This window comes from Theropithecus gelada, chromosome 19 (assembly GCF_003255815.1).
Source record: "Theropithecus gelada isolate Dixy chromosome 19, Tgel_1.0, whole genome shotgun sequence".
In the NCBI taxonomy this organism is placed as follows: Eukaryota; Metazoa; Chordata; class Mammalia; order Primates; family Cercopithecidae; genus Theropithecus; species Theropithecus gelada.
Window position 1 is genome coordinate 40,416,920 of NC_037687.1, and position 12,288 is coordinate 40,429,207.

At 42.6% G+C, this 12,288-nt stretch overlaps 1 protein-coding gene across 1 annotated transcript; it reads left to right on the top strand.

The window, feature by feature from the left end:
* Positions 1-4,687: 4,687 nt before the first annotated feature.
* Positions 4,688-9,474, top strand: LOC112613034 (galactoside-binding soluble lectin 13). Its single transcript, XM_025368156.1, has 4 exons — positions 4,688-4,702; positions 6,733-6,809; positions 7,310-7,520; positions 9,358-9,474. Exons 1-4 carry the CDS (start codon positions 4,688-4,690, stop codon positions 9,472-9,474), a joined length of 420 nt encoding a protein of 139 aa, XP_025223941.1.
* The last annotated feature ends 2,814 nt before the right edge of the window (positions 9,475-12,288 follow it).

A 12,288-nucleotide genomic window follows, 5' to 3' on the forward strand; every position in this document is an offset into this window, starting at 1 on the left:
TTCAGTATGATATTGGCTGTGGGTTTGTCATAAATAGCTCTTATGATTTTGAGATACGTTCCATCAATACTGAATTTATTGAGCGTTTTTAGCATGAAGGGCTGTTGAATTTTGTCAAAGGCCTTTTCTGCATCTATTGAGATAATCATGTGGTTTTTGTCTTTGGTTCTGTTTATATGCTGGATTACGTTTATTGATTTGTGTATGTTGAACCAGCCTTGCATCCCAGGGATGAAGCCCACTTGATCATGGTGGATAAGCTTTTTGATGTGCTGCTGGATCCGGTTTGCCAGTATTTTATTGAGGATTTTTGTATCAATGTTGGTCAGGGATATTGGTCTAAAATTCTCTTTTTTTGTTATGTCTCTGCCAGGCTTTGATATCAGGATGATGTTGGCCTCATAAAATGAGTTAGGGAGGATTCCCTCTTTTTCTATTGATTGGAATAGTTTCAGAAGGAATGGTACCAGCTTCTCCTTGTACCTCTGGTAGAATTCAGCTGTGAATCCGTCTGGTCCTGGACTTTTTTTGGTTGGTAGGCTATTAATTATTGCCTCAATTTCAGAGCCTGTTATTTGTCTATTCAGGGATTCAGCTTCTTCCTGGTTTAGTCTTGGAAGAGTGTAAGTGTCCAGGAAATTATCCATTTCTTCTAGATTTTCTAGTTTATTTGCATAGAGGTGTTTATAGTATTCTCTGATGGTAGTTTGTATTTCTGTGGGGTCGGTGGTGACATCCCCTTTATCATTTCAGCTCACATGGGTCATCTGTTACACTCATTTTTATCTCAGATAATACCTTTTGCTCATGGTGGGCAGGACGAAATCTCAGATACAAAGAGATGACATAGAGTTCAGGGACCAATGTTCGACAAAAAATTTTTGAATTGCCTCTGGAGACCTACTCAACATCATTTTCATACTCCTCAACCAAAATTCCTGATCTTCTCCCAGCAAATACAGCATTGCTCAAAACACAGAAAGTCATTATTGGACTCTAAAGCCTTCATTCTCAAAGGTATTTAGGCTTTTTAGTTTTTGTTGAAGCCTCCCACAGAATAAATCTACTCGGTGATAATATTGTCCTTGGTGCCCAAGTCCCTCAAAGCTGTGTCCCCTGTGGCGCTGTCCGTGGTGCTGAACATTGGTGCATTAGGCCCTGTATTTGCAAGTGAGGGGCCAATATGACAGAGTAAGAGAGGAATTTAGTTTGGTTTTCTTTTGTATTTGATAGACAATAGACAAAATCTCCATGATGAATAAGGCATAAATTAAACTAGGATTTTCTTTTTCTTTTTTCTTTTTTTTTTTTTTTTTTTTTTTTTTTTGAGACGGAGTCTCGCTCTGTTGCCCAGGCTGGAGTGCAGTGGCCAGATCTCAGCTCACTGCAAGCTCTGCCTCCCGGGTTTATGCCATTCTCCTGTCTCAGCCTCCTGAGTAGCTGGGACTACAGGCGCCCACGACCTCGCCCGGCTAGTTTTTTGTATTTCTTAGTAGAGATGGGGTTTCACTGTGTTAGCCAGGATGGTCTCGATCTCCTGACCTCGTGATCCACCCGTCTCGGCCTCTCAAAGTGCTGGGATTACAGGCTTGAGCCACTGCACCCGGCCAAATTAGGATTTTCAAACCACAATTTCTTCAGTGCCCTCTCTCCTCACTTCTGTTTAACATAATATTGGAAGGCCTGACCAGAGCAATCACGCAAGAGAGAGGAAGAAAGGGTGTCTAAATACAAAGAAAGGTCAAACCATCCTTGTTTGCGGATGTCATGATTGTATATCTAGAAAACTCCATAGTCTTTACCCAAAAGATCCTTAAGCTGATAAATAACTTTAGCAAAGTTTCAGGATACAAAATCAATATGCAAAAATCACTAGAACTCCTATATGCTAACAACAGTTACAGGTAGGGACAAATCAGGAATGCAATTCCATTCAAATTTGCCTTTAAAAAATACCTAAAAATACAGCTAATCAGGGAGGTAAAAGATCGTTTACAATGAGAATTACAAAACACTGCTCAAGGAAACCAGAGATGACACAAAGATAGAAAAACATTCCATGTTTATGGATAAGAAAAATCAATATCATTAAAACAGCCATAGTGCCCAAAGAAATATACAGATGCAACGCTATTTGTATCAAACTATGAATGACATTCTTCACAGAATTAGAGGAAATACCATTTTAAAATTCACATGGAATCAAAAAAAAAAAAAAAAAGCCAAATAACCGAGGCAATTCTAAGCAAAAAGAACAAAACTGGAGGCATCAAATTACCCAACTTCAAAATGTATTACAAGGCTACAGTAACCAAAACAGCATGGTATTGGTATGAAAACAGACACACAGACCAATGGAACAGATTGGAGAGCCCAAAATAAGGCTACACACTTACAACCATCTGATCTTTGACAAAGCTGACCAAACAAGCAATGGAAAAAGAACTCCCTATCCAAGAAATGGTGCTGGGAGAACTGGCTAGCCATATACAGAAGACTGAAACTGGACCACTTCTTTATACCATATACAAAAGATGGATTAAAGACTTAAATGTAAAACCCAAAACTATAAAGATCCTGGAAGACAACCTAGACAATACCATGCAGGACATAGGCATGAGCAAAGATTTCATGATGAAGATGTCAAAGGCAGTTAGGAGAAAAGCAAAAATCAACAAACAGAATCTAATTAAACTAAAGAACTTCGCACAGTGAAGGAAACTATCAAGAGAGTAAACAGACAGCCTAAAGAATGGGAGAAAATATTTTCGAACTATGTATCTGAAGAAGGTCTAATATCTGAGCATCTATAAGAAATGTCAACAACTTTACAAGAAAGAAACAAACAAACCCATAAAAAAGTGGGTAAAGAGCTCAACACAGTGGCTCATGCCTGTAATCCCAGAACTTCAGGCAACCAAGGCTGGTGGATCACTTGAGTCCAGGAATTTGAGAACAGGCTGGGTAACATGGCAAAAACCTATCTCTACCAAAAATAGAAAAAAATTAGCCTAGCATGGTGACACGCACCTGTAGTCCCAGCTACTCAGGAGACTGAGCTGAGAAAAATCACCTGAGCCTAGGAGCCAGAGGTTACAGTGAGCCAAGATGGTGCCACATCACTCCAACCTGAGCATCAGAGTGAGACCTGTTTTAAAACAAAAAAGGTGAGCAAAGGACAAGAGACGCTTTTCAAAAGTAAACATACAGGTGGCCAACAAGCATATAAAAAAGGTCAATATCACTGAACATTAGAGAAATGCAAATCAAAACCACAATGAGATACCATCCCACACCAGTCAGAATGGCTGTTATTAAAAAGTCAAAAAAGAACAGATGCTGGCAAGGTTGTGGAGAAAAGGGAGAACTCAAACATTGTTGGTGGCAGTGTAAATTAGTTAACCCATTGTGGAAAGCAGTGTGGTGATTCCTCAAAGAGCTAACAACAGAACTACCATTCAACCCAGCAATCCCATCACTGAGTGTATACTCAGAATAGAAATCATTCTGCCATAAAGACATAGGCACATGAATGTTCATTGCAACACTATGAACAAGAGCAAAGACACGGAATGAACACAAATGCCAATCAACAACAGATTGGATACAGAAAATGTGGTACATGTACACAATGGAATACTGTGCGGTCCTAAAAAAGAATGATATTATGTCTTTTGCAGAAACATGGATGGAGCTGGAGGCCATTATTGTTAGCAAACTAATGCAGGAACAGGAAACCAAATGCTGCATGTTCTCACTTATCAGTGTGAACTAAATGATGAGACTCATGGACACCAAGAGGGAAATAACACATACTGGGGCCTACTTGAGAGTGGAGGGTGAAAGGTGGGAGAGGGACAAAAAAAATAACTCTTGAGTACTACACTTAGTACCCAGGTGAAGAAATCATATGTACCACAAAGCCCATGACACGAGTGTACCTGCATATGTACCCCTGAACCTAAAATAAAAGGAAAGAAAAATCAAACAAAAGCCACAATCTCACCTTCCTCCCACAATCTGCAGGAGACACAGTGTCTCTGAAACTTTTATTTACATGAACACCAAGAGAAAGGGAAGGTATAGCTAGAGTCCAGGTGTGTGACAGTCAGGTAAGAGTGGCCCTCACCTGGCAGAGCCAAGCAGCCTAGTGTGGAATAGGTTCATGCAAGAAATTTATCTACTTCTCTCCACAGAGTCACTGCTCTACCAGAACATTTAAAAGCAGACAGAATCATTATCTTCTAGAGCAAATGTATTTCCCCAAAATCTCCAACTTTTTTTTTAGCCATTGTACAAATTGGGAAAATGTACACCTTCTGGGTATATTCTACATAGGTGAGAAAAGACTTGAGAGGCATAAAGGCTGGGCTTTACAACCACTACCCATCACTCCATCATCCTTATCTATGCATTTCCCTCGTAACCCAACCCACAGCCTGGTACCTCCCCCACTGTCATTTCCGCTGCATTACAGATACAGACCTGCAAATAGCTATGGTTGTGACTGAGTTTCTTCTTGACACCTAAGCCTTTCTCAAGTTGCAAGGAAAGCTTGCTGGGAGGAGCTTGGAATCTGGAATGAAGCCAGAGGGCAAGGCTGAAGTGAGTCATTTAAATGCTGCAACTCAGAGATTCACTCAGAAGACTGGACTCAATTCTGAAGGTCGCCCAGAAGGAGAGAACAATGTCCTCTTTACCTGTGAGTTGAAAAGGCACAGCCTTCAAAAATTTCGTGTCACAGAAACCAAGAAGGAAGTGGGAGATTTTCTGAGAAGAAAATATGAGCATTTCTACTGTGAATGCTTTACTCAGAGTTAATGATGTGTGGAATAGAAACCCTGAGGCTATGCTATCTGAGATGCTTGTGGGGCTTCGGGTGTGGACCCTGGACCAGTGTGACCCTCTATGAGCGTGAGGTGATGTCTGATGAGAGTAAACTCTGCTGAGATGATGTGACTTTAAGTGGGAGGTGGATGACCCCCCAGGATGAGCACGTGTGTGAATGGAGAGTAAGGGAGTGAGTGGGCTTTGTTTCCTGTCTATGATGTGAATATGTGTGTGAGCACAGCCAGACCAGTGCATGAGCATCGTTATGTGCACGTGAGCAGGTGTGTGTGACTCAGTGAGTGGCATGGCTCTGTGTGACTGTGTGTGTGTGTATGTGTGTGTGCTGGGATGTGACTGTGTGTTGAAGTAGGATCATGCATGTGGCTTTCTGCACACGTGAATGTTTCTCCCCACACAGCAGCACCTCTGATGTGAATCCCAGGTGGCTTAACTGGTGGGGATCTTGGGGATTATGAGTTACCAAGGACTTGTTTCAGATCACTTATGACAGCGGAATGTATGGTCAGTAGATGTCTCTTCCCAATAAGAGTGGGGAAGAGGAATGCAGACTATGAGGGCGATGGTTTCTCAGGTGGGGTCTGCACAGAGTGACCACTGTTCTTGTCTTCCAGGCTCAGCTTACCTGTCCCCAGCCCATCCAGTTCTTCCCATTGTGGGACAGCAGGGTGTGCAGATACTGGTTTGCTAGGAAAGGACATTAGAGGCCATGGTTTCAGAGACTGAATCACGTAAAGTATCCACTGTAAGCTCTATCTGAACTGAGACTAAACTTGTTCTCCACCCGTGAAAGAACAAGTTAAGTCTCAGTTCAGAAGGAGCTTATGGTGGATATTAATCAACCAAGCAGCTGGGTTCACTGACTCATGGCTATAATCCCACCAATTTTGGAGGCAAAGATGAGAGGATAACTTGAGGCCCGAAGTTTGAGACCTGTTTGGGCATCATAGTGAGACCCTTTCTTTAAAAAACTTTAAATATTCGACTGGCAGAGTGGCAGGCACCTTTCGCCCCAGCTATTCAGGAGGGGGCAGATGTGTGAGGATCACTGCAGCCCAGGAGTTTGAGGTTTCAGTGAACCATGATTGCACCCCTGCATGTCAGCTTGGGCGACAGAGCAAGAACCTATCTCAAAAGTACAGAAAAATCATCTCAACCACTTGTAGTCGTCGTAGAAATCAATCATTCCCTCCAGTTACATCCCTGACCCACAGGCTTCATTTGTGCAAGTACTGGGGCCGTGCTATCAGCAATGTGTGCCCCTTCTGGGAAGGACATCCATTTCCCTTGATGATTGCAATGCATTTGCCTCCCACACCCAGGGGTTTCCTGTTCTTTCATCATTTCTCTCTCTTTCAACAAGTGTTGTTTCCCACTGGAGTGAATGTTTACATTCTTACATTTACAAGTCCTATTTTAATTTTCAGAGTTGAGAATGAAGGCAGGTCAGTGTTTCAGGAGGATTCCCCTGTTCTGTTAGGTCACCCCTAAGAGGCCCTACACATGACAAGGATTAGGGTAACACTTTTATATGTATTAACTCTCTATTACAGAAAACATCCTACAAAGTAGAAATTCCTGATCATTCTCCTTGTCCTAGGGAAAATGGGGATGGAAGAGTTCAAGTAACAAATCTAAGATTGCACTGCTAGTAAAAGGCAGAATGACGATCGGAATCCAGGCATCCTGGCTCCTGAACGCTTATTCTTACCTATGGGTCCACCATATCTTCAGGAATATGGGGCCCTGACTGTGGTAGGCTGAAAGGGGAGAGTCCACAGAGCCTCCCTTTCATCTCTAACCTCCTTCACCATGGGAATATGTTACAGGAGGGGAGGCTGCACCTCACCCTGCACCTCTCACTTACTCTCAATACTCTGGCAGGTGCCATACAAACTGCCTGTGTCTTTGTCTGTTGGTTCCTGCGTGATAATCAAAGGGACACCGATCGACTCTTTTATGTGAGTACTCCATGGACCAATGGAGGGGTTGGAGAAGAAGGGAGAATATTTGCTGAGGGCTTGACTTTATGTGTGGGTGATGTGAAAATGTCTAGCTGGCAGGATGGAAGCCCCATGCAGGTGCTGGTCCTTGGAGTCCCTCCAGCACCAGGCATGAGACCTGCAGCAACTGCATGTGGGCCAGCCACAGGGCCTAGGGAAGGAGGACACTCAGTGGGTTGGGGCTGTGGCTCTTTATCAAGCGGCATCGAATTTTCAGGGAATAAACAAGTCATAGGCCAAGGTCAGTGGCTGTGACTCAGTTTTCATCTGGGGATGAGGAGCACAGAATCTCCCTGCTGGGGGCACGAGGAGCTGAAGCATCCCCAAGGGACCTGGCCATCAGTATTATCAGGGAGACATTTTCCCCAGGTAAATGGGGGAAGGGATTTGTGTGTATGTCTAGTGTATGTCTGCACAAGGGAGGGACCTGCCCAACATTCTGCATGCTTTGCCCTCAGCAACGACCCACAGCTGCAGGTGGATTTCTACACTGACATGGATGAGGACTCAGATATTGCCTTCCGTTTCCGAGTGCACTTTGGCAATCACGTGGTCATGAACAGGCGTGAGTTTGGGATATGGATGTTGGAGGAGACAACAGATTATGTGCCCTTTGAGGATGGCAAACAGTTTGAGCTGTGCATCTATGTGCATTACAATGAGTATGAGGTGAGCATCCCAGGAGCTCCCAGCACCCAGACTTTGTGGGTTCCCAAAACAGAAGGCAGCTCTCATTGACCTGGCCTCAGCAGTCCCTCGGTGTCCATCTCCCATAACTACTCCTGCCCCTGGTTTTCATCACAGAACACCCCCTGCTTGCAGTGCCATCCTCAGCTCTATCCCAAATCTGACCAATGTCAAGGTCAGCTCACCTGACATTTCCCCCAAAGTTGAGAATCTCCTCTGTCTTTTCACATAGTGCTCATTTCTACTGATGCCATTATTTAAATTTTCATTTAGTTGAGTGAATACAATATACTTCAGAAAAAAAAAAAAAAAGATTTAAAAAAAAGTTGTTTAAATCAGTCAAAAATTAAGTCTTTGTCTCATTTTGGGGCCCGAATTCTACTCATAGGAAAAACAGTATCAGAGCTCTGCTTTCGTTCAAAGAGGGTTTTTTTTGTTTGTTTATTTGTTTGTTTGTTTTCTTGAGACAGAGTCTCATTTTGTCGTCCAGGTTGGAGTGCAGTGGCATGATCTCAGCTCACTGCAACCTCCACCTCCAGGATCCAAACAATAATCTTGCCTCAGCCTCCCTAGTAGCTGGGACTACAGATGCGTGCCAGCACACCTGGCTAATTTTTGTATTTTTAGGGGAGACGGGGGTTTACCACTTTGGCCAGGCTGGTCTTGAACTCCCAACCTCAAGTTATCCGCCCAACTCGGTCTCTCAATATACTGGGATTACAGGCTTAAGCCACTGTGCCTAGCCCTTCAGAGGAAATTTTTTGCTTACGGAAGCATATAGATATGTCTATGATTTCATTTGTTTTTAAGCAAATCCTGGTATAAGTTGCTCTACACATTACGCTTCAGGAACTAAGTTGATTTGTTGCCAAAGAATATATCTCGAAGACATTGTCAATCTATGATGCTGCTTCAGATTTTAAAGACTGCATAATATTGCATTAAAAAGTTTACCCAAAATTGTTGAACCTGGCCCTTTTGGGGGCATTAAATTTCTTTCCAGTATTTTGCTCTCACAAATGACGCTGTATTAAGTTTTCTAATCAATCCTTTTGTCATTACCAACCTCCCAATACTTTTACTAGAAGATAATTACAAAAAAATGAAAATACTGGCTTTAAAAATGTGTGCATTTCAAATTTGAAAAATTAATACTAATAAGGTGACTTTCTCCATAGCCTCAATATAAAGAATATATCCATACTTTCTGGCTTTCTCTAACGAGTAGACCAAAACATTCACATCTTATTCAGATTCAAGCGAGGGATCTTTTCCTATGCTTAGAAGTTGTTGAAGGTAATATCCTGTTTTACAAGATCTGTTCTCCTTTCATTCTGTAAGAACACTGGGTTTACTTCTTCGCCACTAACACTTCGGATGTAGGTTACTCCAAAGAGAAATTGTGCCATCAGTAGTGAAAAGCAATCACAGTTCATGGAACTGAAAAGTATGCATTCAATGAACATGGCCTAGCACTAACCCTGTGGCAGGTGCTGTGTGAGATGCAGGGTCTCAAGTACCTGAGACACAGTCCCTGGCAATGGGTAACTTCCAGGTTAGAAGGGAGGCTGAGTAAGCAGAGACTTTGTGACACAGAGTTTAGAACTTCACTAGAGGAATGAGTGGAAACATTAGAAATAAAATCAGCTACTGTCTCAAATAGGCACAAAATGTCATCTGCAAACAGATGACATTAACGTTAACTTGTATAACTAGCGGTTTTCTTGAGGAATGTTATTGGTACTAGGGCAGAGTGGAGAGGAGGCTGAAAACTTGTTTGGTGGCATATTGTCTTTCTGATGCATTTTTCCTCTTGTAGATAAAGGTCAATGGCATACGCATTTATGGCTTTGTCCATCGAATCCCGCCATCATTTGTGAAGATGATGCAAGTGTCCAGAGATGTCTCCCTGACCTCAGTGTGTGTCTGCAATTGAGGGAGATGATCACACTCCCTCATGTGAAGAATCCCTCTTGTTGAAGGAGGATTCTTCAACAAGAATCCTTCAACAACAATCCCTCTTGTTGAAGAATCCCTCTTTCTACCTGACCATGGGATTCCCAGAGCCTGCTAACAGAATAATTTCTCGTCACAATTTCCCCTCCACTTGGTCATTAAAACAGCACGAAAACTCACATGATTGGTTCTTGCTTTAAGACGGGGAAAGAGGAAGTGGTCATCCCCAAGGGGGACCAGGGCATTCTATGGGAGGCATCAGGAAATCAAAGGGGATAAACCTTCCTGTGACAAAGGGAGTGAGTGACAAGGTCCCTGGAATGTCTGAGAAGACATTAGAAACAGCATCCTTCTATAGCACGTAGTTGATGTCAGACAGTCTGAACTAAAACACTTACCCAATCTCAAATGACTCATGGCACTTACATGTTAGGTAGCTGTTTACAGCCACACAGGTGTACGTGGTGGCTTTGGGGGAAATCTGTAACTTGAGGAAAATTATGTAAAATTTCTTTATTTTTTCCATTGTTCTCAGGATGCTTACTGTGTATGAACACTGTGCCTGGCTTTGTGTGGGCTGCTACGAAGGAACTGGAAAAAAAAAGATGACAAGTTTTGCATATGAAGTTTTCAACCCAAGTAATAGTTTAGAGAATCACTGGAGCCCAGTGATTTCCCTTAAAGAATCCCAATTATTCTTATTTTCAAATATTTGAAGATGGTTTCACTTTATGTGTGGAGAATCCAGGGGTTTCTCTTTGGAAATAAATGGTCATGATTTGAGATCAGAGAACATATAGATTATTATTGGAATAGACACAAGTCATGTACATTGACACAGTGAGCAGACCCTTATTTGCTGCTTTTCCAGCGATGAATTGCAGCACAGCAAACCTCACAACACATATTGGCTAAAAGCAATCATTTATTTTTATCTCTCCCAGCTTTACAGGTTTACTGAACTTAAGTGAGTGGTAAATCATGTGACGGGAGTCACGTTTTCTGAGAGATCTTTGAGGCTGGGATTTCAGAGGATGCTTCACTCATGTCCAACTCAACACCAGGACTGGGTGAACACCTAGAAGCTGGTGAGCTATCTCCTTCACTACCTCACCTTCCCATTCATGACACTGATTTCCTTAAATCATAAGAGTCTCATGGTTCTGGGACTTAATAAATGGTGACTGGCTTTCACCAAAGAAAGCCTTCCAAAAGGCTCATGGAGACGGTGTATGGCATCATAGGACCTACCTTTGAATGGCAGACAGTGTCACTTCTATGGCTTTACATTGATCAATATGAGTCAAACAGACAGCCCTAATCAGAAGGAGAGGACTCCACAAGCTGTGGTTATTGTGACTGTACTCATGAGGAGCCATCTTTGGCAACTACTTCCACTCACAACTACTTCCTGCATACCAAAAACACTAACCCTGTAAGAAATTTCTGAAGGCATTACAATTATAAAAACAGGCTCAGAGTAAAGTGCAATATCTTATCTGATCAGGATGTGGTGTCTATGATGTGACTACAAATTATCACTTGCAATCTCCCACAACATGTGCACCAAAGGGACACAAAATCTGCTTTATACAAATCAAAGAAGACTGAAAGAGACAGGAAAAATGCAATCAACACATATATTTTAGAGGGGCAAAATAAAATAGACAGCAATCCATATTTTTACTGAAACCAACCAGACACCTATTTTCATTTTCTCTGGGAATGTTTCTCTGTAGCACTTGTCCTCACCCTCCATTCTCAGCTTCTGGAGTTCCTACTAAGATGGTAGAATGACAGCCCTTTTCCCACTACAAGAGCTGTGATTATCTACTTCATAGCATGTATGAAAAACCACTTACAAGAAGAGAAACAATATATCACCTAAAAATCAATGAAACCAGAATGAAGAGAGTCCCACCAAATAGCCTCTTTGTTTGCAAGAACCATCTCAGGTGTCATTTTCTCTCCCCATGTTCATTGCAACAGTTTCTGCAACTCCAACCTCTCTCATGGGTATGCCTCTCTCCTCACCCCTCATTTAACCTAACATCCAGATACTCTGAGGTGCCAACGCACAGTGAATGACACTCTTCATGCCTCTCTTCCTTGTTTCATTCCAGGATGGAATAAAATTCCCTGCCCTCTCACTGGAAACTCTTGTGTTCTGATGAGGTACACGTTCCTCATTACACCTTCCCTGTCACAGTCTTGATCACTTCTCTTTTTTTTTTTTTTTTTTTTTTTTGAGACGGAGTCTCGCTCTGTCGCCCAGGCTGGAGTGCAGTGGCCGGATCTCAGCTCACTGCAAGCTCCACCTCCCGGGTTCACGCCATTCTCCGGCCTCAGCCTCCCGAGTAGCTGGGACTACAGGCGCCCGCCACTTCGCCCGGCTAGTTTTTTGTATTTCTTAATAGAGACGGGGTTTCACCATGTTAGCCAGGATGGTCTCGATCTCCTGACCTCGGATCACTTCTCTTTTTGATAATGGATCATAGACCCTATCACCAGCATGGAATTCATTTCTTGTGGAATTATACAGTTTGTGCTCTGAGAGGATGAAACCTATCCTGGAACCCCTGGCTTCCTGAGCAGAAAATGACTTGGCGTTTATATCTACTTGCTGCTTGCCTGGCATCCGTTTTATTTGAATAACCAACAGAGTCCTAAATTCCAGCCCTGTTAGGCAAACACACAGTGACTGCCCTTTCTTGAACGATATTCACCAGCTCAGTGCACTTCCTATGGGCCATTCATTATATTCATTTTTGTTCAGCTACTACTCTGTGCTCAT

Bases quoted from the DNA above. Each gene is read 5' to 3' on its own strand.
- LOC112613034 (XM_025368156.1), top strand. The intron at 6,810-7,309 runs GTGAGTACTCCA...CTTTGCCCTCAG, and splicing joins ACACCGATCGACTCTTTTAT to CAACGACCCACAGCTGCAGG. The intron at 7,521-9,357 runs GTGAGCATCCCA...TTCCTCTTGTAG, and splicing joins TGCATTACAATGAGTATGAG to ATAAAGGTCAATGGCATACG.